This window comes from Microcaecilia unicolor, chromosome 3, assembly GCF_901765095.1.
Source record: "Microcaecilia unicolor chromosome 3, aMicUni1.1, whole genome shotgun sequence".
NCBI lineage: Eukaryota > Metazoa > Chordata > Amphibia > Gymnophiona > Siphonopidae > Microcaecilia > Microcaecilia unicolor.
Window position 1 is genome coordinate 254948158 of NC_044033.1, and position 18266 is coordinate 254966423.

At 47.6% G+C, this 18266-nt stretch overlaps 1 protein-coding gene across 2 annotated transcripts; it reads left to right on the forward strand.

The window, feature by feature from the left end:
- The first annotated feature begins 3787 nt into the window (after positions 1–3787).
- LOC115466597 (GTPase HRas-like) lies at positions 3788–18243 on the forward strand. 2 transcript variants are annotated; one of them, XM_030197942.1, is made up of 5 exons: positions 3788–3917; positions 4951–5087; positions 7816–7994; positions 16863–17022; positions 17253–18243. In XM_030197942.1, the coding sequence occupies exons 2-5, from the start codon at positions 4977–4979 to the stop codon at positions 17364–17366; spliced, it is 564 nt and encodes a 187-aa protein (XP_030053802.1). In that variant the 5' UTR covers positions 3788–3917; positions 4951–4976; the 3' UTR covers positions 17367–18243. The 2 variants fall into 2 exon arrangements, with proteins under 2 accessions (XP_030053802.1, XP_030053801.1); XM_030197941.1 differs by having other exon boundaries at positions 3788–3904; positions 4949–5087.
- The last annotated feature ends 23 nt before the right edge of the window (positions 18244–18266 follow it).

The following is an 18266-nucleotide window of genomic DNA, read 5'->3' on the forward strand; positions in this document are numbered from 1 at the left end:
TTGAAGTTGCGCCTGACCCGAACCAAAGAATCTACTAGCTGAAAAGAAGGGTCAACTGCATACTGCAGGAGCTGCTGAACTTCGGCTTCATACTGAGACTCTTTCTTGCCCTGATTCTGGCTTTCTTGGAATTTGAAAGCTTGATCCTTATCAGTTGAGGGTCTATCCCAACTGGTATAAGAACTCAAAGACTGAGAACACTATATGAGTGTAATCTGTGATTAGCACAGACTGTTGAAATATTATTGCTTAATTAGTTTGCTGTATTTGTTTTAGATTAGGAAGAAAGAAAATGTTAGTAGTTTGGATGCTTTTGTTGTTTTCTACTCCTTGCCTCCTTGTTCCTAATACCCCAACTCGCTCCAACCTTTGGTTACACTCTGTCCAGGAACTAATTAGCCAGGCAAAGATTACTTCCCCTTGTATTGTGTGTTCCCGATTTTCTCCTTATACTACAGATGTCCCAGCTGTACCTGTCCCTGTGCAACTCCCAGCTCTTATACCTCCCTATTTTTCGAGTTCAGGCCCTTGGAGCCAGGATTATACTTGGTGGTCCTTTTATAATGCTACTTCCCCCTCTGAATCTTCTCTAAGGCCAGTTTTTACGTCTCCCTATCCAGCCTCTGGAGTGTTTTGTTTAACAAGAAGCATCTCAACTGTTCTTCCCATTCCCTGTAACTATACTAATGTTCTCCCAGAAAAAGGAGAATCTGTGTGGGTAGTTTCTCCAGGTACTCCTATGTGCCCTGCTACCATACCTGTAGATTATGACCCAGGTGATTATCTGGCTCCTAAGCGTACCACTGAGAAGACTATAGTGTCCAAGCTTATTTTCTACTTTCATAAGTCCCCGGGGTATGAAGAGTTACTAACAAATGAGCAGCCTGTCACAATTGGGGATTGGCGCCTATGGTGTGCAAAGTCTCCATTTCGTCTTCGTTCCCCCTGGGATAGGGGCTCGCATTATGGGCACCCTAAGTACCCTGTCCAGCCTGAGCCAACATTTATTGGGAATTTTCCTCACCCTCTCCTTGGTCATTACTGGCTCTGTGATAATGTCCTCCACATGATTCTTCCCCCTACATATAATTTTTGTGTATTGGTAACCTTGAATTATTTTCCTAAAGTTATTCCTCTTAAGCCACTATCCCCGCACCGCTCTAAGCGAGAGGCTTTGTCCTTACCCTCCTCCATTGCCACAGAGGATGAGGCGATTGAATTAGCCCTCCAGTATATTAATTCTACTTATCCTCTGACTAAAAAGAGACTTGTAGCCCTTTCTGCCACAGCCTGGATTCCAATTGGAGGCCCGGTAGCGGGTATTACTGAACTAGGTATGGCTACCCGGAGACTTCAATCCCTACTCCATGTTTTAGTTCATGAGCTGAATGTGGTAGTCAATGCATTGCAGGATCAAATTAATGAATTAAGTATAGTTTCTAGGTATAATCGTATGGGCCTTGACTATCTCTTTGCAGCTCAGGGTGGTCTCTGCACAGTGTTAAATTCTTCAGAGTGCTGTACTATTGTCATAAATAGGACGCATGTAGTTAGGCATGCCATGGATAAAGTCCTACAGTTGGCCAGCCTTAATGTGGAGGATTACCGAGGAGGATTAGACCTTACCTCTTGGTGGTGGTCATTGACCTCCTGGATACGTCCCTTGTTCATTTCCCTAATAGTCTTAGTTTTAGCAGGGTTTTTGTTTTGTTTCCTGGCCTCATGTGCTTCGGCAGTATGCCGTCGAACCTTAACAAGTAGGGTAATGGTGATTCACAAGTCTATTCCTAGTTAGGATCACTATAATCTCCAGAGTTTGAGTTGTGAGACTTATCTCTGCATAAGCTGATTTTAGTCTCAAAGGGGGGAATGAAGCAGCCATGGGCATAATCATATATAAGAAATCATATGAAGGGTTAATTCTGTTAAAAGCTTGAAGTTAGAATTCTAACTTTTTACTTTGCAACTAAAGTGAAGGTATGCCAGATGGTTCATATTATTTCAATGTCTAGCTTGGCCGAGCTAAGGTTAGGAAAGGTCAGTGAGAAATGAAACTCTGTCCCTTGTGAATTGCCAATGCTAGCTGGCACAGCTGTAAACTATTATGAATGAATAAAGGAATGAGCCAGACATATGATTAATTGTAGTTTAAAATGCTTAGATAGAAAATACTATTTAGAGAGAGAGAGGCAATAGATTAGTATTTACAAGTTTTTGATATTTAGAATATGTCTTATAAGAAATACTGATTCTGTGTAAATTAATAAGGTTTGTGTCTGTGTAGAATATCTGTTAAATTCTGTATTACTCTTTGTCTGCTGTTTAAGAGGTCAAGCAAGGACTGCATTGAGGAGATCAACATGTGGTTTGACTTAGCCATAGTTCTGGCTGGTTCAATGTATAAGCTGATAGGTGAAGAGGTCAGAACTAGTCAGCTCTCTTCTCCTTGATTAATTATAGCTAAGTGTAGGACTGGCCTCCTGGAAGTAATAACCTGATATGTATGCTATTAAGTAAGATTGGCTTTTGACCCCTTTAATGAATGCCAGAGTTTAGTTAGCAGTTAGTACTAGGAATATGAGAAATCAATCATAATAACATGTAAGAGACTGGAGACCAAATGTCTGGCTTAAGGGGCCCCAGGTCAGAGGTCAGTTTAGGATGTCTGGAACCTATGTAACTGATATTTCAAAAGTAATGATTGGTTGAGGCAAGGTAGCCAATCAATTTCTTAACCAATTGGGAGTAAAGGGGGCTAGGCTAGGAGGAGGGCTTAGGACCCTATTTAAGTAGGAGCAGAAGCAGTTTACGTCAGAAGGAGCTCAGAAGAAAGAGAAGGACAGAAGGAACAGACAGAAGAAGGAGAAGACAGCATAAGAAGAGAAGCAGCTGAGACAAAGACACAGAGAGCTGAGAGAAAGAGAAGAGAGCTAGAACTGATGTCTTGCTTTGTTTGCTGGCAAATAAAGAAGATTTTTCTCTCATACTGGTGTGTGCTGTCTGACTCCTGAAGTATCACAAATTCATGCATCCATTCCTGCAACAGATCAGGGCCTCGCCGTGAATAATTTTTTGAACCAGGGTGCAGATTTTGAACGCAATTCGTTCTTTGATTGGGAGCCAATGCAGTTTTTCACGTAGGGGTTTGGTGCTTTCGTATCTCGTTTTTCCAAATATGAGTCTGGCTGCGGTGTTTTGGACAGTTTGAAGTTTCTTAATAATTTGTTCTTTGCATCCGGCATAGATTGCATTGCAGTAGTCTAGGTGATCATAATGGTTGAGATTAATTATGAAAATCCTGATGCGGGAAGGGCTAAGGGTGAAGTTTGCATAGGGTGCTCTATTCCCATGCCTCAGCAGTGCCTGGAGTGTGTTACTTGGATTGAATAAAAAACAAACAAACTGGGATTTCCCTTGGCCCCTTTGGTCTAGACTCCTCCTTTTCTTGGCTTGTCCAAAAATTAGGCAAATGTAGTAAAACGTAGTGGAAAAGGGGGCTGTAAAGAAAAATATATAATGTCATTAAACAGAGTAAGGAACAGGTACTAAATCCACTAAACACAAAATATGAGCCTGCCCTCTGTTCACTTCCACACGATCCTATCTGCTAAAGTTTTTTGTAAAAAAAAAAAAAAAAAAGGCGGGAGGTAGGGCGGGTCCGTTCTGCGCTGCGTGACGCCAATTGGCCCGACAAGGGCGCTGCCCACGGCTGATTGGTCGAGCCGAGAACGGAGCCGAGGCACCATTGGCCGACTGTTGATGTCTGTAAGGGAGGGGCCGCGTGCGCTTCCGGTTCGGGGTTGTAGCAGGAAGTGGAGGGAACGGGGCGCAGCGGCGATGGAGGAGAGACGGTGAGAAGAAGGGAGGGAACAAGCCCCAACCAGCGGTGCCGGAACCAGTGGTGGTGAGAAGCGAATGTGTGTCCTCTCGTCCAGAATCGTCTGTACCCCACCGAGAACCCAACGCCCCTCCCCTCCCTGAACCCACCCAGTACCAGTTCCCCCCTGTTCTTTCCCTCCCCTCACCCCACCGAGAACCCAGTTCCCTGTCCCTCTGTTTTTCCCACAGTGTCTCTCCTCCTTCCCTTCCCCCACCGAGAACCCCCTCCCAGAACCCACCCATTACCCGTTCCTTCCCCCAGTGCTCCCTCCCCCACCCCAATGAGAAAGTGCCCCTTCCCTTCCCCCACCCAACCGAGAACCCAGTTCTCTGTCCTCCCTTTTTTCCTACAGTGCCCCTCCTCCTTCCTTTCCCCCACCCTAGTGCCACTTCTCTTCCTCAACCCCTTGAGAACCCAGTGCCCCTCCCCTCATCCCACTTCTCCCACCCCACTGAATACCCAGTGCCGCTCCCTGCCCCCACCACAAAGAACCGTGCCCCTCTTCCCTTAACCTCCACTGAAAACCTAGAACCCCCCCAAACCCAGTTCCCCTCCCCCGAGAATTCAGTCCCTTCCCTCCCCCACCCCACTGAGAACCCAGAGCCCCTTCACCCCTCTCACCCCCACTGAAAACCCGGAAACCCCCCCCCCCCCAATCCCAGTTCCCCACTTCCCCTCCCCCCTACCATATTGTGAACCCAGAATTTCTACCCTATTCCCTTACTATCATACAAAATACCTAGTGCCCGCCTTCCTATCCACCAAGTGAGAGTCTTCCCCTGCCCTGAGAGCAGCATTGTCTCCCCTCCCCCTACAAAACTGATGCCCCTTTAGAACAAGGACTGTCACTGTCCCCACCTCCCTAAGAAACAAACTTTATTCCCAGCACTGTATGAGCCATATGAGATTTCACTGACCCCCCACTCCTTAGCTGTACTTTGTGCGCAGTGTATCTCCCCATTTATTACTCTCCCTCTACTCTAATGAGCCATAGTTTGGTGTTTTCTCTCTAGCATTGTGCATAATCATTCTGACTCTGTCCCATTCTCTTCTGTGCTTCCTTTCCAGAGGTGTCACCACGGTGTGAGGCAGCACCATGACCGAATACAAATTAGTGGTGGTAGGAGCTGGTGGCGTGGGCAAAAGCGCTCTTACTATTCAACTTATCCAGAACCACTTCGTCGATGAATACGATCCAACTATAGAGGTGAGTGACTCGCTCTATAACCCCAATCAGCGCCGGGACTCTGGCTGCCCACAGAAAAGGGAGCCCCTACCATGCAGGGTACGACACCTCATATCAGCTCTCGGAACCCCTACCCTGTATGGTTCAGGGCTGCACCCAGACTTCCCGATGTTATGTGGACATAGAGAGCCTGAAAGTAAACCATACAGCATTTTGGACTAGATTCTATATTTCACGCCTAAAAAATTGGCGCCGAAATGAAATATGCTTAGGCATATTCTATAAAGTACGCCTAAATTACACGCGTATTCTTCAACCATGCGCATAGATTTTAGAAACGCCCCCTTTTCAACTGTGTGAGTTAGAATTTACACGCATCACATTATAGAATACGAAGAGTCAGTTCTTCGCGTAAATTCTAATTAGTGCTTGTTAATGTATAATTAATGCTTGCTAAGTGGCAATTAACTGCACTGATTGGCTTAATTGTTGCACGCACGCCAATCTAGAATACAACTGGATTTGCGCATGAAACTTAAATCGCACTATATAGAATCCCAGGGTTTAAATTTTAGACATTATTTATGTACTGCATTTATATCCCGTTTTTATCCAAGGCGGGTAATAATAGTCACATACATGGTCTTAGACATGTAGCAATTGCTAAGCATATGATGATGAAACATGATCAATGAAATGTCTGTAATCAGAGTAAAAACAAATAAAAGGCAAACAGATAAGTCCTCGTGTAGCCAAGATAACTTTTACAAACGGGTGCGTTTTTAGCATAAACTAGCACCAGTACTTAAGAAGCCACATGTCGGGAAGGAAGATCTCTGCTCATAGTGCCATCCTCAAGCCAGTCCTGGCGTGGGATGCTGAGGAGCCAGGAGTGGCGTTATAAAATGTATCTAAAGCATATGCACTAGAGTGTGCTTCCACAGGGCTCTGTGCTCTCTCCCATGATATTTATGATCTTTTTTGGTCTTCTTATTACCTTTATTCAAAGTCGTGAGTCTCGCCTTTGTCCTAGAACTGCTTGGCTAGCGCTGATTTGGAAACATAGGTATATACAGAAACTTCCTCTAGCAATATTGGATGCTTAGACGTTGCAAAATGCTGCAATTAGGCTTTCAGGAAATGCCTTCAAATATGATCATATCGCTCTCCTTTTGAAATGTTTCCATTGGTTCCCTATTCACTTTAGAACAGAATATAAAATCCTTGTTGTCGGGCATTAGGTTTGTTAAGAACATTTGCCTCCATTTTTGAGGCCTTTAGCTGCCAGAAAGTTGAGATCGTTGCTGAGAGTGCTCTTTTTGACTGGCTCTAATACTCTTAACAAACTGCCTTGCCTATCTTTAATCCATATGATCTGAGAAGCTGACTGAACGCAAAGCTAAGTGATCATACTTTGCAGTTGATTATTCACCGCCTTTAAAATTGGATAAAAAGTATAATTGAAAAATATTGTAAAAATATAATTTGAAAAAACATAATTTGGAAGGAGGGTTTTTTTTTGCTTATGATTACATTAATCAGAAAAGGGTAGTCACCCAGACATTGAGCATTCACCGCGATTGTCATATGCCTTCCTTTGTGAAATTATGAGGCTTTTTTCAAATTGAGTTAGATACATGTGAACTAGTTTGTTCTCTGCTATTTAGTTGTTTATTTAGCCATGAATTGACTTAGGTCGTGTCACAACTGATTTAAGGTATCTTTAATCCAAGCAGAGGGAAACTTGAAAAGGTTTGAGGGACTTAGCCACCTTTTTCTGTCAAGGGCCACATTTTGTAAATTGTAACATTCTGAGGACCAAAACATGCACCGTTGTATTTTGCTGCATGTTTTGTCAAACGGTGACAAAATATGACAGTGCATCATCCCCTCCCCAGCTTTCACCCAGTCTCACTCATGTAACCTTCACCCCGTTTCTTTTCCCTCATCTGGCTTTGGAAGAAAATGGTGGAACTCCTGCTTCCCCACCGTGACATGGCTCTGCATAAGTTGGAGCCACAGAGAGCCAAGTCGAGGTGCGGAAGTGGGAATCCTGCTGTAAGCACCACAAGAATTGCCAAGCTTCCAAGGGCTGGAAAAAATCACTTGGTGGGCCATAGGTTTGGACAAGCCTGGTTTAAGATCATGTTGAAAACTAAGGGGCCCTTTTACTAAGCTGCAGAAAGCATTAGAGCGTGCTTACCATGGCTTAAATGGTTTACCACAGGACGCGCTCATGCATCCTACAGTAAGTTCCACATCAGTATGCATTAACTGTGGAAGGGGCAGAGAGTGGGTGCATTATCACATGGTAACTGGTTAGCGCAGGATTGTCACGAGAGCCCTTACTGCTTACAAAAGTGCACATGCGGTCATTTTTTTAATGGCAACATTAGTGCATGGCCTTGGTGCATAGAAATCTGCACAAGGGCACGTTAAGGCCACAACTTATAACAGCTTAGTAAAAGGACCCCTGATTTTTTTGACATTCAGCTTGCTGGGAGGGAAGGATTCATTGACTGCTTCTGCTTCATATAATACATTGTGTTATATGAGTCGGTATGTTTGTAGTAGGAGTGAATTAGCTCTTGCCTGTCTTTTTATTCTCATATTATGAATTTTTATACGTTTGAAGGTTGTAAACTGCTGTGGTCTGGTAGAGCCAGTAATAAATGATGTTTTAAATTGGAAAGCATGCACTCCCTGTAGAAGAGCTACTGAGTCTCCCCCTCCTTCCCTCCCTCCGCAGGATTCTTACCGCAAGCAGGTGGTGATAGACGGTGAGACCTGTCTCTTGGACATTTTGGACACAGCAGGCCAAGAGGAGTACAGCGCCATGAGGGATCAGTACATGCGCACGGGAGAGGGCTTCCTCTGTGTCTTTGCCATCAATAATACAAAATCCTTCCAGGATGTCCACCACTACAGGTCAGTGCCCTCTCCTGATCTTGGAGACACCCAGAAGCTGCAAACACTGACTCGGTTCAGTTAGCAGGGATGCTGAGGTGTATGACATTAAACGTAGAAAAATGTAGACTCTGTCAACCTGTGCCATCTTCTCTCCCTGTTGCTCCCTTCGAGATCCTATGCACTTGTCCCAGGCTGTCTTGAATTTAAATACTGTTTTTGTCTCTACCACTTCCACCGGGAGGCCATTCCATGAGTTCACCACCTTTTCCAGCTCCCACTGCAGTTCCTTGTAACCCTGGACAAGTCACTTAACCCTCCATTGGTTCAGGCACAAAAACTTAGATTCCTCAGCGACCCTCCAGACCGGTCAAGACACGTGGGTTATGTCCTCCTACCAGCAGAGGGAGACTGAGAAAACACTAAGCTTTTGAAGCCTGTATATATAACCTGTGCAGAACCTCCACTAGCCAGTATTTTCTCAGTCTCAGCAGAGGTAGCAGTTGACAGCCTGTGCAGTCTCCAATAGTCTGGTGAGGTAGTTTGTCATTGGGTCGTAGGATTTTTTCCTTCCAAACTTTATTCTGTTGCAGCACCCTGTAAGTGTGTGTAAAAAAAATAAAAAAAAAGTGCTTTGGGGCCCTGGGTCCGGTGGGGCCCAGTTTTTTCCCCCTGGGGTGTTACACCTATGTTTAGGTCCCTCCCCCTGTGCTGCTCTCTATTTCTGTTTGCTTGGCAGCTTTGTGCCTCGGCTGCTTTCTCAGTATTGTAGCCTTGAGTGCCTTACAATTTCCAGATGCCAGAGTTAGAGTACTGTGCCTTTAAGGTCAGTTATTCTATTTCATTTTGCTTGCCAGCTTTGTGCCTCGTCTGCTTTCTCAGTATTGTAGCCTTGAGTGCCTTACAATTTCCAGATGCCAGAATTAGAGTACTGTGCCTTTAAGGTCAGTTATTCTATTTCGTTTTGGCCTCGGCTGCTTTCTCAGTATTGTAGCTTTGAGTGCCTTACAATTTCCAGCTGCCAGAGTTGGAGTACTGTGCCTTTATGGGCATTTATTTCTTTATTTTCAGCGGACCGAACGGGGGTTTCGATTCCTTGCTGGAACGAGGGAGCAGCGCTTTCTTCAGTGCTTTTGCAGTGTGAGTGAGTTTTTGGTTTGGCGCGTTTGCGGAACAGCTTTTCCCTTCCCTCGTGGTTTATGGCGGCCCAGCTCCTCCGATGTCGCGCGTGCTCGTGGCGAGGGGTAGAGGCGCCGGGCGCTTAGTGTAAGCTTTGCGGTGCGCCTAAAAAAGGTGGCTGCGGCTCCCCCCGACTTGACCTCGGAGGGATCAATGGTGTTGGGAGTCTCCGGGTCAGCGGGAGCGTAGGCAGGGCCGCTGTCAGCGGGAACAGTTTTGGCGGGAACGGCCGCCATCTTGAGTTCGATGCGGCCCGTGGAGCCAGCTGTTTTTGGGCCTGTGGCCTCCGTTTTTGGCACAAAAGGGCCTAATGACGGTCCAGGAATGGTGGGCTTTCCTCCAGATTTTGTCTGGACGCGATATCAGGCCTGGAGATCGGGACCCCCCCCCCCCCCCCCCCCCAATTGGAAGAGGGGGCTGTTTCCGTCTTGGCTGAGAGACCGCGGTTAGAGTGGTCAGAGGACAGGCATTGTTTTTCTCCTGTAGCTGCAGAAGCTGCGCTTAGTGATCTGGGGGAGTCAGATGGAATTGACGGCTCTCAGGAGCAGGATTGTTGGATTCCTGGAGAGGATCCTTCAGTAGTGCGGATTTTCCATAGAGATGAGCTGTCAGAACTCATAGATCGGGTGTCGTCCACCCTTCAGTTTGGTCCTGAGGTGGCTTTGGGGGAAACTGGCCAGGATCCGTTGGTGAAGGGCATTCAGCGTCAGGCATGATCCTTCCCTATGAACAAGGATCTCCGGGAGATGATTTGTCAGGAATGGGATTTGCTGTGTAAGGTGGCAAAGGCAATGGCGAGGCTTTATCCCCTCCCTCAGGAAGATAGGGATTCCTTTAAGGCTCCCACGGTAGATGCAGTAGTGACGGCAGTAATTATAGCTACAGCTATCCCGGTTGATGGAGGAACGGCCCTCCGTGATCCTCAGGATAGGAGGTTGGGATCTTTTCTCAAGCGTAGTTTTGTTTTGTCGGCTCTAGCCCTGCAGGCCTCGGTTTGTGGGGGTCTGGTAGCTCGGGCATGTTTTCGTTGGGCCGAGAAGCTCCTGGATGATTCGGTAGATGTTGGTTCTTCTGGGGGGTCAGGAGTTAGCCAACTTGGACATGGGTTCATCCTTTGTCTGAGGCATTTTATGATTTGTTGCGTACTTCAGACAAAAATATGGCTATGGTTGTGGGAGCGCGTAGGGCCCTCGGTTTACAAGGTTGGGTCGCAGATGCGGCTTCTAAGGCTAAGTTGTGTTCTCTGCCACTTAAGGGAGCTATGCTCTTTGGAGAAGATTTGGACAAGTTAGTGTGAGGTCTTAGTGATACCAAGGTTCTATGGCTCCAGATTTTCGGTTCAAGGCAGGGGCCAGAGCTAGTTCCTCTCGGGGACGGTTTAGGGAGGCTCAGCGGTATAGGCCGGGCAGATCGAGTGGGACCTACCCCTAGCTGTCTGTTCGTCTGTCCAATTTAGATTGTAAGCTCTGTTGAGCAGGGACTGTCTTTTCATGTTAATTTGTACAGCGCTGCGTAAGTCTAGTAGCGCTATAGAAATGTTTAATAGTAGTAGTAGTAGGACCTCCAGGGGTCGGTTTTTCCAGCGCGCACAGTTCTTTCGTGAGAGTCGTCGCGGAGGGCGTGGCTTTTCCGCGGGAGGTTAGTATTCAGGCCGCAATTCCCAATGAAGGTGTGTGGGCTCAGGCTCTGGTGCATGTTGGGGCTCGGCTGAGTCTGTTTTACCAGAGCTGGGCCCAAATCAGGTCAGATCAGTGGGTTCTCGAGGTGTTTCGAGGCGGATATGCGCTGGAATTCGAAAGCTGTTCTCCCGAAGTGTTTCTGGAATCCCTCTGTCGGTCTTGGAGCAAGAGGGCAGCAGTGAGGGACACTCTGCGGTGGCTGCTCGCGTTGGGAGCCGTGGTTCCTGTTCCTTCAGATCAGCAACGCTCGGGGTGCTATTTGATCTATTTTGTGGTCCACAAGAAAGAGGACACTTTTCGTCCCATTTTAGATCTCAAAAGGGTCAATACGGCACTCAAGGTGCCCTCTTTCCGGATGGAGACGTTGCGGTCGGTCACTGGTGCGGTCCGGAAAGGAGAGTTTCTCACTTCCCTGGATTTGACGGAAGCTTATCTTCACTTTCCTTCGTGCGGCCTTTTGGTACCAAGTTGCAGGGTACGATTCGTCGGTTCCTTGCAGAGAAGGCGCCGACAGCCCGTACTTATCGTCAGGTCCTGGGCCTGATGGCGGCGACCATAGAGGTAGTTCCGTGGGCCAGGGCGCACATGCGTCAGGTACAGTCAGCTCTGCTCAGTCATTGGTCCCCTCTGTCGCAGGACTTGGAGATGTGTTTTCCGCACTGGTGGCTCAACCCGCGCAATTTGGGAAAAGGAATGCTGTTGGAGTCCCCACAGGGGCTGGTAATGGTCACGGATGCCAGTCTGCAAGGTTGGGGGGCACATTGTCTCGGTCAGGTAGCTCAAGGCCGGTGGTCTCGGGCAGAAGCAGAGTGGTCCATCAACCGGCTGGAAACTCGGGCCATTCGGGTGGCGCTCCAGGCCTTGCCGTCGGTAGTTCGCCACAAGGCAGTCCGAGTGCTCTGCGACAACGCCATGGCAGTAGCGTATGTCAACCGTCAAGGGGGGACGAAGAGCCTTGGTGGCGCAGTTGAACTCATCTTCAGGCTCTCTTGGCAGCGCATGTGGCCGGGGTAGGTCACATAGATGCAGATTATCGCAGCAGGCACACTCTAGATCCCAGAGAGTGGTCTTTTCTTCGGTCAGTGTTCCAGCGAGTTGTGTCGGTCTGGGGACTTTCGGTGATAGATCTTAGGGCAACGGCTCGCTATGCGCAAGTTCAGAGATTTTTTCAGTCGCTGAAGAGACCCTCGAGCGGAGGGAATCGATGCTCTTCTGTTGCCTTGGCCTCGGGAGTGGCTGTGTGTGTTTCCTCCGTGGCTGTTAGTCAGTCGAGTAATATAGCGCATCAAACATCACTCCGGTCGGGTGATTCTGGTGGCTCCGGATTGGCAGCGTCGACCATGGTACGGAGACCTGGTGCGGTTGGCAGGGGCGGCGGCCCTGCCTTTGTTGGGATCAGTTCTGTGTCAAGGCCCGATAATCATGCCGGATCCGGCTCGGTTTTCGCTTACGGCTTGGCTCTTGAGCGGCACAAGTTGAAGAAGGGGCTTTCGTCCAGTGGCTTTGCTACGATGTTGAGTTCCCGTAGACGATCCACTTCCTTGGTGTATGTCCGGGTTTGGAGAATCTTTGAGCACTGGTGTGAAGACCATCGAGTTTGGCCGTTTCGCTCTTCGGTGGCGGAAGTTTTGGAATTTTTGCACGATGGTGTTGATAGGGGTCTGGCCTTGTCTGCACTGAAGGTTCAGGTGGCAGCTTTGTCATGTTTTCGTGGGAAGCTTCAGTGAAAGTCCTTCGCTTCTGTGCCTGAGGTAGTGCGTTTTTTGAAGGGTGTTAAGTTGCTGCGTCCGCCTCAGTGACGGATGGTGCCTCCGTGGGATTTGAAGCTAGTTTTGGATGCTTTGATCAGGCCTCCGTTTGGGCCTCTGGTATCGGCATCTTGTAAGGATTTATCTTTAAAGACGGTCTTGTTGGTGGCGATTACTTCAGCACGGAGGGTTTCAGAGCTTCAGGCTTTGTCTTGTAGGGAACCATTTTTGTCCTTTCTGAGGGAAAGGTTTCGTTGCGGACGGTGCTTTCCTTTTTTGCCCAAGGTGGTTCCGAGTTCCATGTTAATCAGGTCATCTCTCTGCCAGTGTTGGATGATATGGCTGGAGATTCGGAGCAGCGTGGTATTGCCAAGCTGGATGTCAGGAGAGTTTTGAGTTGTTATCTCTCTGGAACTCAGGACTTCAGAGCCTCTGACCGTTTGTTCATTCTTCATGGTGGCCCAAAGAAGGGTGCAGCGGCTCCTAAGGTGACCATAGCACGGTGGTTGAAGGAGGCAGTTGCATCTGCTTACTTGAAGGGTCCTGTGGTGCCTAGGGGCTGGTCTGCTCATTCCACTAGGGGAATGGCAGCCTCATGGGTGGAGAATAATATGATTTCTCCGTTAGATATTTGTCGGGCTGCGGTTTGGTTTTCATTGCATTCCTGTGTGAAGCATTATAGGATTCCTGTGCATGCAAAGGACGAGGTGCGCTTTGGGGCACCAGTTTTGACCTCTGGCCTTAGTAGGTCCCTCCCGTAAGTTAGTTACTGCTCTGGTACGTCCCACGCGTCTTGACCGGTCTGGAGGGTCGCTGAGGAAGGTGAAATTAGATCTTACCTGCTAATTTTCTTTCCTCTAGACCCTCCAGACCGGTCAAGAGCCCGCCCTGTCTGTATTGGAGGCCAGGAGGTGTGTTTGTTGGATAATTCTTGGCAGCTGTAGATTGTTGTTTCTCTAATTGCAGACTGTTTATTTCTGTTTTGTGATAGGAGTCTGGGACAGGTGGGGCTCTTCTTTGATAGTCCACCTGTAGAAGCCCAACTGTTTTATCAAAGGCAAAGGAACATGTTTCCGTAAGAGCAAGCGGAAGATGTTTCTTGTTTTTGCAGTTTACTGTGACCACGTACAGGGTTGCTAGTTGTTGTTAGTGTTTTTTGTTTCTCTGCTTTGTCAGGGTTATACTGGCTAGTGGAGGTTCTGCACAGGTTATATATACAGGCTTCAAAAGCTTAGTGTTTTCTCAGTCTCCCTCTGCTGGTAGGAGGACATAACCCACGCATCTTGACCGGTCTGGAGGGTCTAGAGGAAAGAAAATTAGCAGGTAAGATCTAATTTCACCTTGGAAGCCCACTAGGGACAGAGAAAGTACCTGCATATAATAAATGTACCACAGTATATCAAATCTTTCGCCCGTTACCTTTTTTTTTTTTTTTTAAATACATTTACATCTTATTTCAAGGATTTACACTTGATTGGAAAGTATTGAGTTACCAACTTAACAAAACATTCTACTATAATAATTTCCATCGCCAACATTCTGAAGCTGACTCCGTGGCTTCACTGACGTGAAGGGTTCGTAAGGTTCGTCAGTCTGTCACCATCTCTCTCTGTCCCACCCTCATGTCAAAACGTGATGACGTCGAGGGCGGAACAGTGAGAGGCAAGGCAACCAACCAACGTGTTTCCCTACTCCTCCCCAGCCTGGGAATCAGCTGTCAGTGCGCCACTCCCTGCCACTTCAGAGCAAGTGGCGCATCAAAAAACTACAAGCGCGGCACCACAGAACCCCCCCCCCCTCGGCGCATTATCCAAGCCCCCCCCCCCCCTCGCCACCCGCACATGCCAGTAGTAATGCTGTCCGGCCGCTGCTGCTTCTGCTACTACTACTACTTGCTTCTCCTGTTGAGCAGCAGCAGCCGCTACAAAAAGAAAAGAAGCGAAAAATGTTTTTAAACACAGCTCAAATCATTCGCAAATGCCTGCGTCTTAAAACGCAGTCTCTGCAGCCGTTCCTCCTCTCGCCTGTCACGTCACTGCGCACCTCCAAGGTCTTCCTCCAGGAGCAATGACGTGGAGGCAAGAGGAGGAGCGGCTGCAGAGACTGCGTTTTAAGACTCAGGCATTTGCGAATGATTTGGGCTGTGTTTAAAAACATTTTTCACTTCTTCTCTTTTTGAAGCGGCTGCTGCTGCTCAACAGGAAAAGCAGCAGCAGCCGGACAGTGTTGCCACTTGCAGCTGCGGGTGGAGAGGGGGTTTGATGCGCTGGGGGGGGGGGGGGGTGGAAGCGTCGCTGGACATGGGCAGCTGGAGGGGGGAGGGGAGGGTCACTGGACATGGTAGCTGCAGAGGGGGAAGGGGGAGAGGAGGGTCACTGGACATGGATGGCTGGGGGGGGGGCAGGGGACAGGGAGGTGGGGAGGGGGTCCCTGCGAGAGGGGGGGTGGGGGCTCACACTCACTCGCTGTCTCTCAACATACACTCTCTCTGACACACTCCCTGTCTATCACACTCTATCTCTCTGTCACACACACAGTCTCGCACACACACTCTCTCTCTCACACAAACACGCTGTCTCTGTCTCTTTCTCTGTATGACACACACACTCCATCTCTCACACACACTCTCTCTCTCAAACATACTCCGAGGAAAACCTTACTACTACTACTTAACATTTCTAGAGCGCTACAAGGGTTACGCAGCGCTGTACAAATTAACAAATAAGCGTACAATCTAAAGGACCTTGCTAGCACCCGTTTCATTTGTGTCAGAAACAGGCCTTTTTTACTAGTATAATATATTTAACAACACTCAAGTCCACATTATATTTGGGGAATTCTAGATAGAAAATAGGAGGAAAAAGGAAAACATTCTCAAAGCAATTTTGCATCTAGAAAGAGAAGTTGCAAGAGTTTATTCAATTGCACTCCAGTTCTTTTTGAGGCTATGTTAAGTGAGATGGCTCCACAAAAACATACTTCTGTGAATTGTAACATACAATACACTTACAGGGAAATCTAAGATAAAATGTACCTCCTAGTTGTAAAGCGGCAGGTTTCAGTATCAAAAATTTTCGTTTCTTCTGTGTGTCCCTCGAAACATCTGGAAATTAGTATCTTTAGACCCAAAAATAGTTGATCCTTATGCTTAAAGAACAACCATTGGTTGTCCGGTAGTAAAGCCACCGCAGCTACTAAAGTTGCCGCGGTGGCCTGCTCCGTATCTGATGTTTCCAAAGGAGTCTGTTGCTGTGTTTGATCCCATTCTTTTTGTGGCACATAATACACTTGGGTAAAAGGTGGTAAGTTTACCTCTGGTATCTCTAGGACTTCTTTAAGATATCGTTTTAACATATCCAATGGGCTTACCATTTTTACTCTTGGAAAATTTATAAATCTGAGATTATATCTTCTCATATGATTTTCATATAATTCCGCTTTACTTCTGAGGTTTGAAATATCTTTTAACATAATTGAATATTTCCTATATTGGTAACTTTTTCCTCCATAATATCAAACCGCTCAGAAAAAGATTTAATCTGTTTCACTTTTCTCCACTCTTCTTTCAATCACATTAACTTTTTGAGAGAGAGCGTTGGTTTGTTGTAATAAATATTGTACCATTTGAGCCACAAAGTATCCAAAGTTACCTCTGCTGGTTTTACCATAATCCCAGGAGGTATATTCATCAAAAGTTCTGGAATCCTCTCACTGTGTCTCGTTGACCCGCTTCAGATAGCGTCGGACTGCTTATCTCTGGGGGTACCATCTGTCCCCCTATCTCCCTCTCAGAATGTTTACTTTGAGCTTCACTGGAGACCAGGCCCGTTTCGCTCCTTGGCGTCAGGCCTCTCATTCCCTCAGAGGGAGAGCTAGTCTGTTTTGGCTGCGGAGGCGGAGTTCTCTGAGCCCCAACATCAAGTCCTGGAGACGCCAATACTTCCTCCATTACTCCGGCGTCTCCTAAGGAACTGCTCCCGATCTCCTTATCTTGCCCTGGAGTCCTCACAAATTGGTCCATTGGACCAGCAGGTATTGAGGCTGGCATTGGGAAAGCTCGGGCAGCTGCCTTGCCTCTTCTTTTCGGCATTTTAATATATCAGGAAACGAGGTCTACAGCTCTCCTAGATGCATGCGGCCATCATGAATCCCTGGTCGCCCTTTACCTTTTAATGATCTGAATACGAATCAGGCACTAGGAGCTATGTGGCCACTGCTTTCTGTAAATGGGGCTTGAATTATGGTGGAGAGCTTTCACTGCTTTATCTATTCTTTGCCCACAGGGAGCAGATTAACAGGGTGAAGGATTCAGACGACGTCCCCATGGTATTAGTTGGAAACAAGTGTGACCTGCCTTCTCGGACTATTGACACGAAACAAGCACAAGAGCTGGCCAGGGGCTACGGGATCCCGTTCATCGAGACATCCGCAAAGACCAGACAGGTACATGTGGGATGACGAGAAGACTGTTTGCTGAACGTGGGGAACTTCAGAACAAAAAGCATTTTTTTTTTGGGGGGGGGGGGGGGGGGCATTTGTTAAAGGGCAGCCACAGCCGTAGTGAATTTATTAAGAAAAATGTGTATACCACTGAACTGGAGTCAGCAGTGACCGCATGTTTTTTCTCCCTCTCCCCCCACCCTTTTTTTTTTTGTTTGTTTTGGTGATGGCAGGGAGTGGAAGATGCCTTTTATACACTTGTCCGGGAGATCCGGAAGCATAAAGAGAAGATCACCAATGGCAAGAAGAAGAGAAAGAAATCTTCCAGGAGATGCCGAATCCTCTGAGTGACTGAGGCCTCTGCCCGTGCGTCCCGCTACAGGTTGGCTGAGCATCTGCACAGAAACACACTGTGGGACTGCAATGGAAAACTGCTAAATGAAGCGGGGAGGGACTGAAGGTGCCCCGTCCCCCTCCTCATCCTCCTCCCACCCATCAGGAGGGCGGGAAGGAAGCAGGAATGCTTTATGGCCTGTTAGTATGTGAGCCGCAGGCGCAATGCTGGACAAAGAAGGGAACATTTTGGTTAGCTTGCAAAAGTCTGCTCGGATTCTGGATCCATTTTGCTTTTACTTTGTGGCTTCCCAGCCCACCTTAGTTTCCCCCCTTTACTATAACCTCTTCCTTTTAGCTTTTAACATTGCGGCTGGCATATGAGCTTTCCAACTAGTGGAAATCCTTCCCTGTGGGCGGGAGGAGGGGGAGGTGGACATGGCAGTCTATTCTGCACCCTCTGTTCTCAGTGTAGTATGAAGTCAGAAAGAGACCCACCAACCGGCTTGTTCAGGGAGGGGATAAGGAACAGTTTGCAACAGTCGTGGTTTAGGGGTGCACTAGCCCCAGGGTAACAGTTCCCAGCCTGGGAACTGATCTGATGTTAATCCTTTTGTCTAATCCGCCTCCATTAAGTCCCCTGCCTGAGTTCAGTGGGCCGCAAAATCCAGTTTTTCTTTCACTGACCTATATATGACTTTGGGTGAGCCAGTTTATCTCCGTTTACCCAGCTGCGCTCAGAATGGGAATGCTTTTTTTTCATCGGAAGCTGTCACAAAAGCCAGGCCACTCGCCCCGGAGGTGGCCACATACATTGTTTGGTTTGATTGCTGTTTGGGTAAAAGGTGCTACGGAAATTGGAATTGTGAATAAAAGACATTTTCCTCCTAAGCTGCTCGGTGTGCTTGAACCCT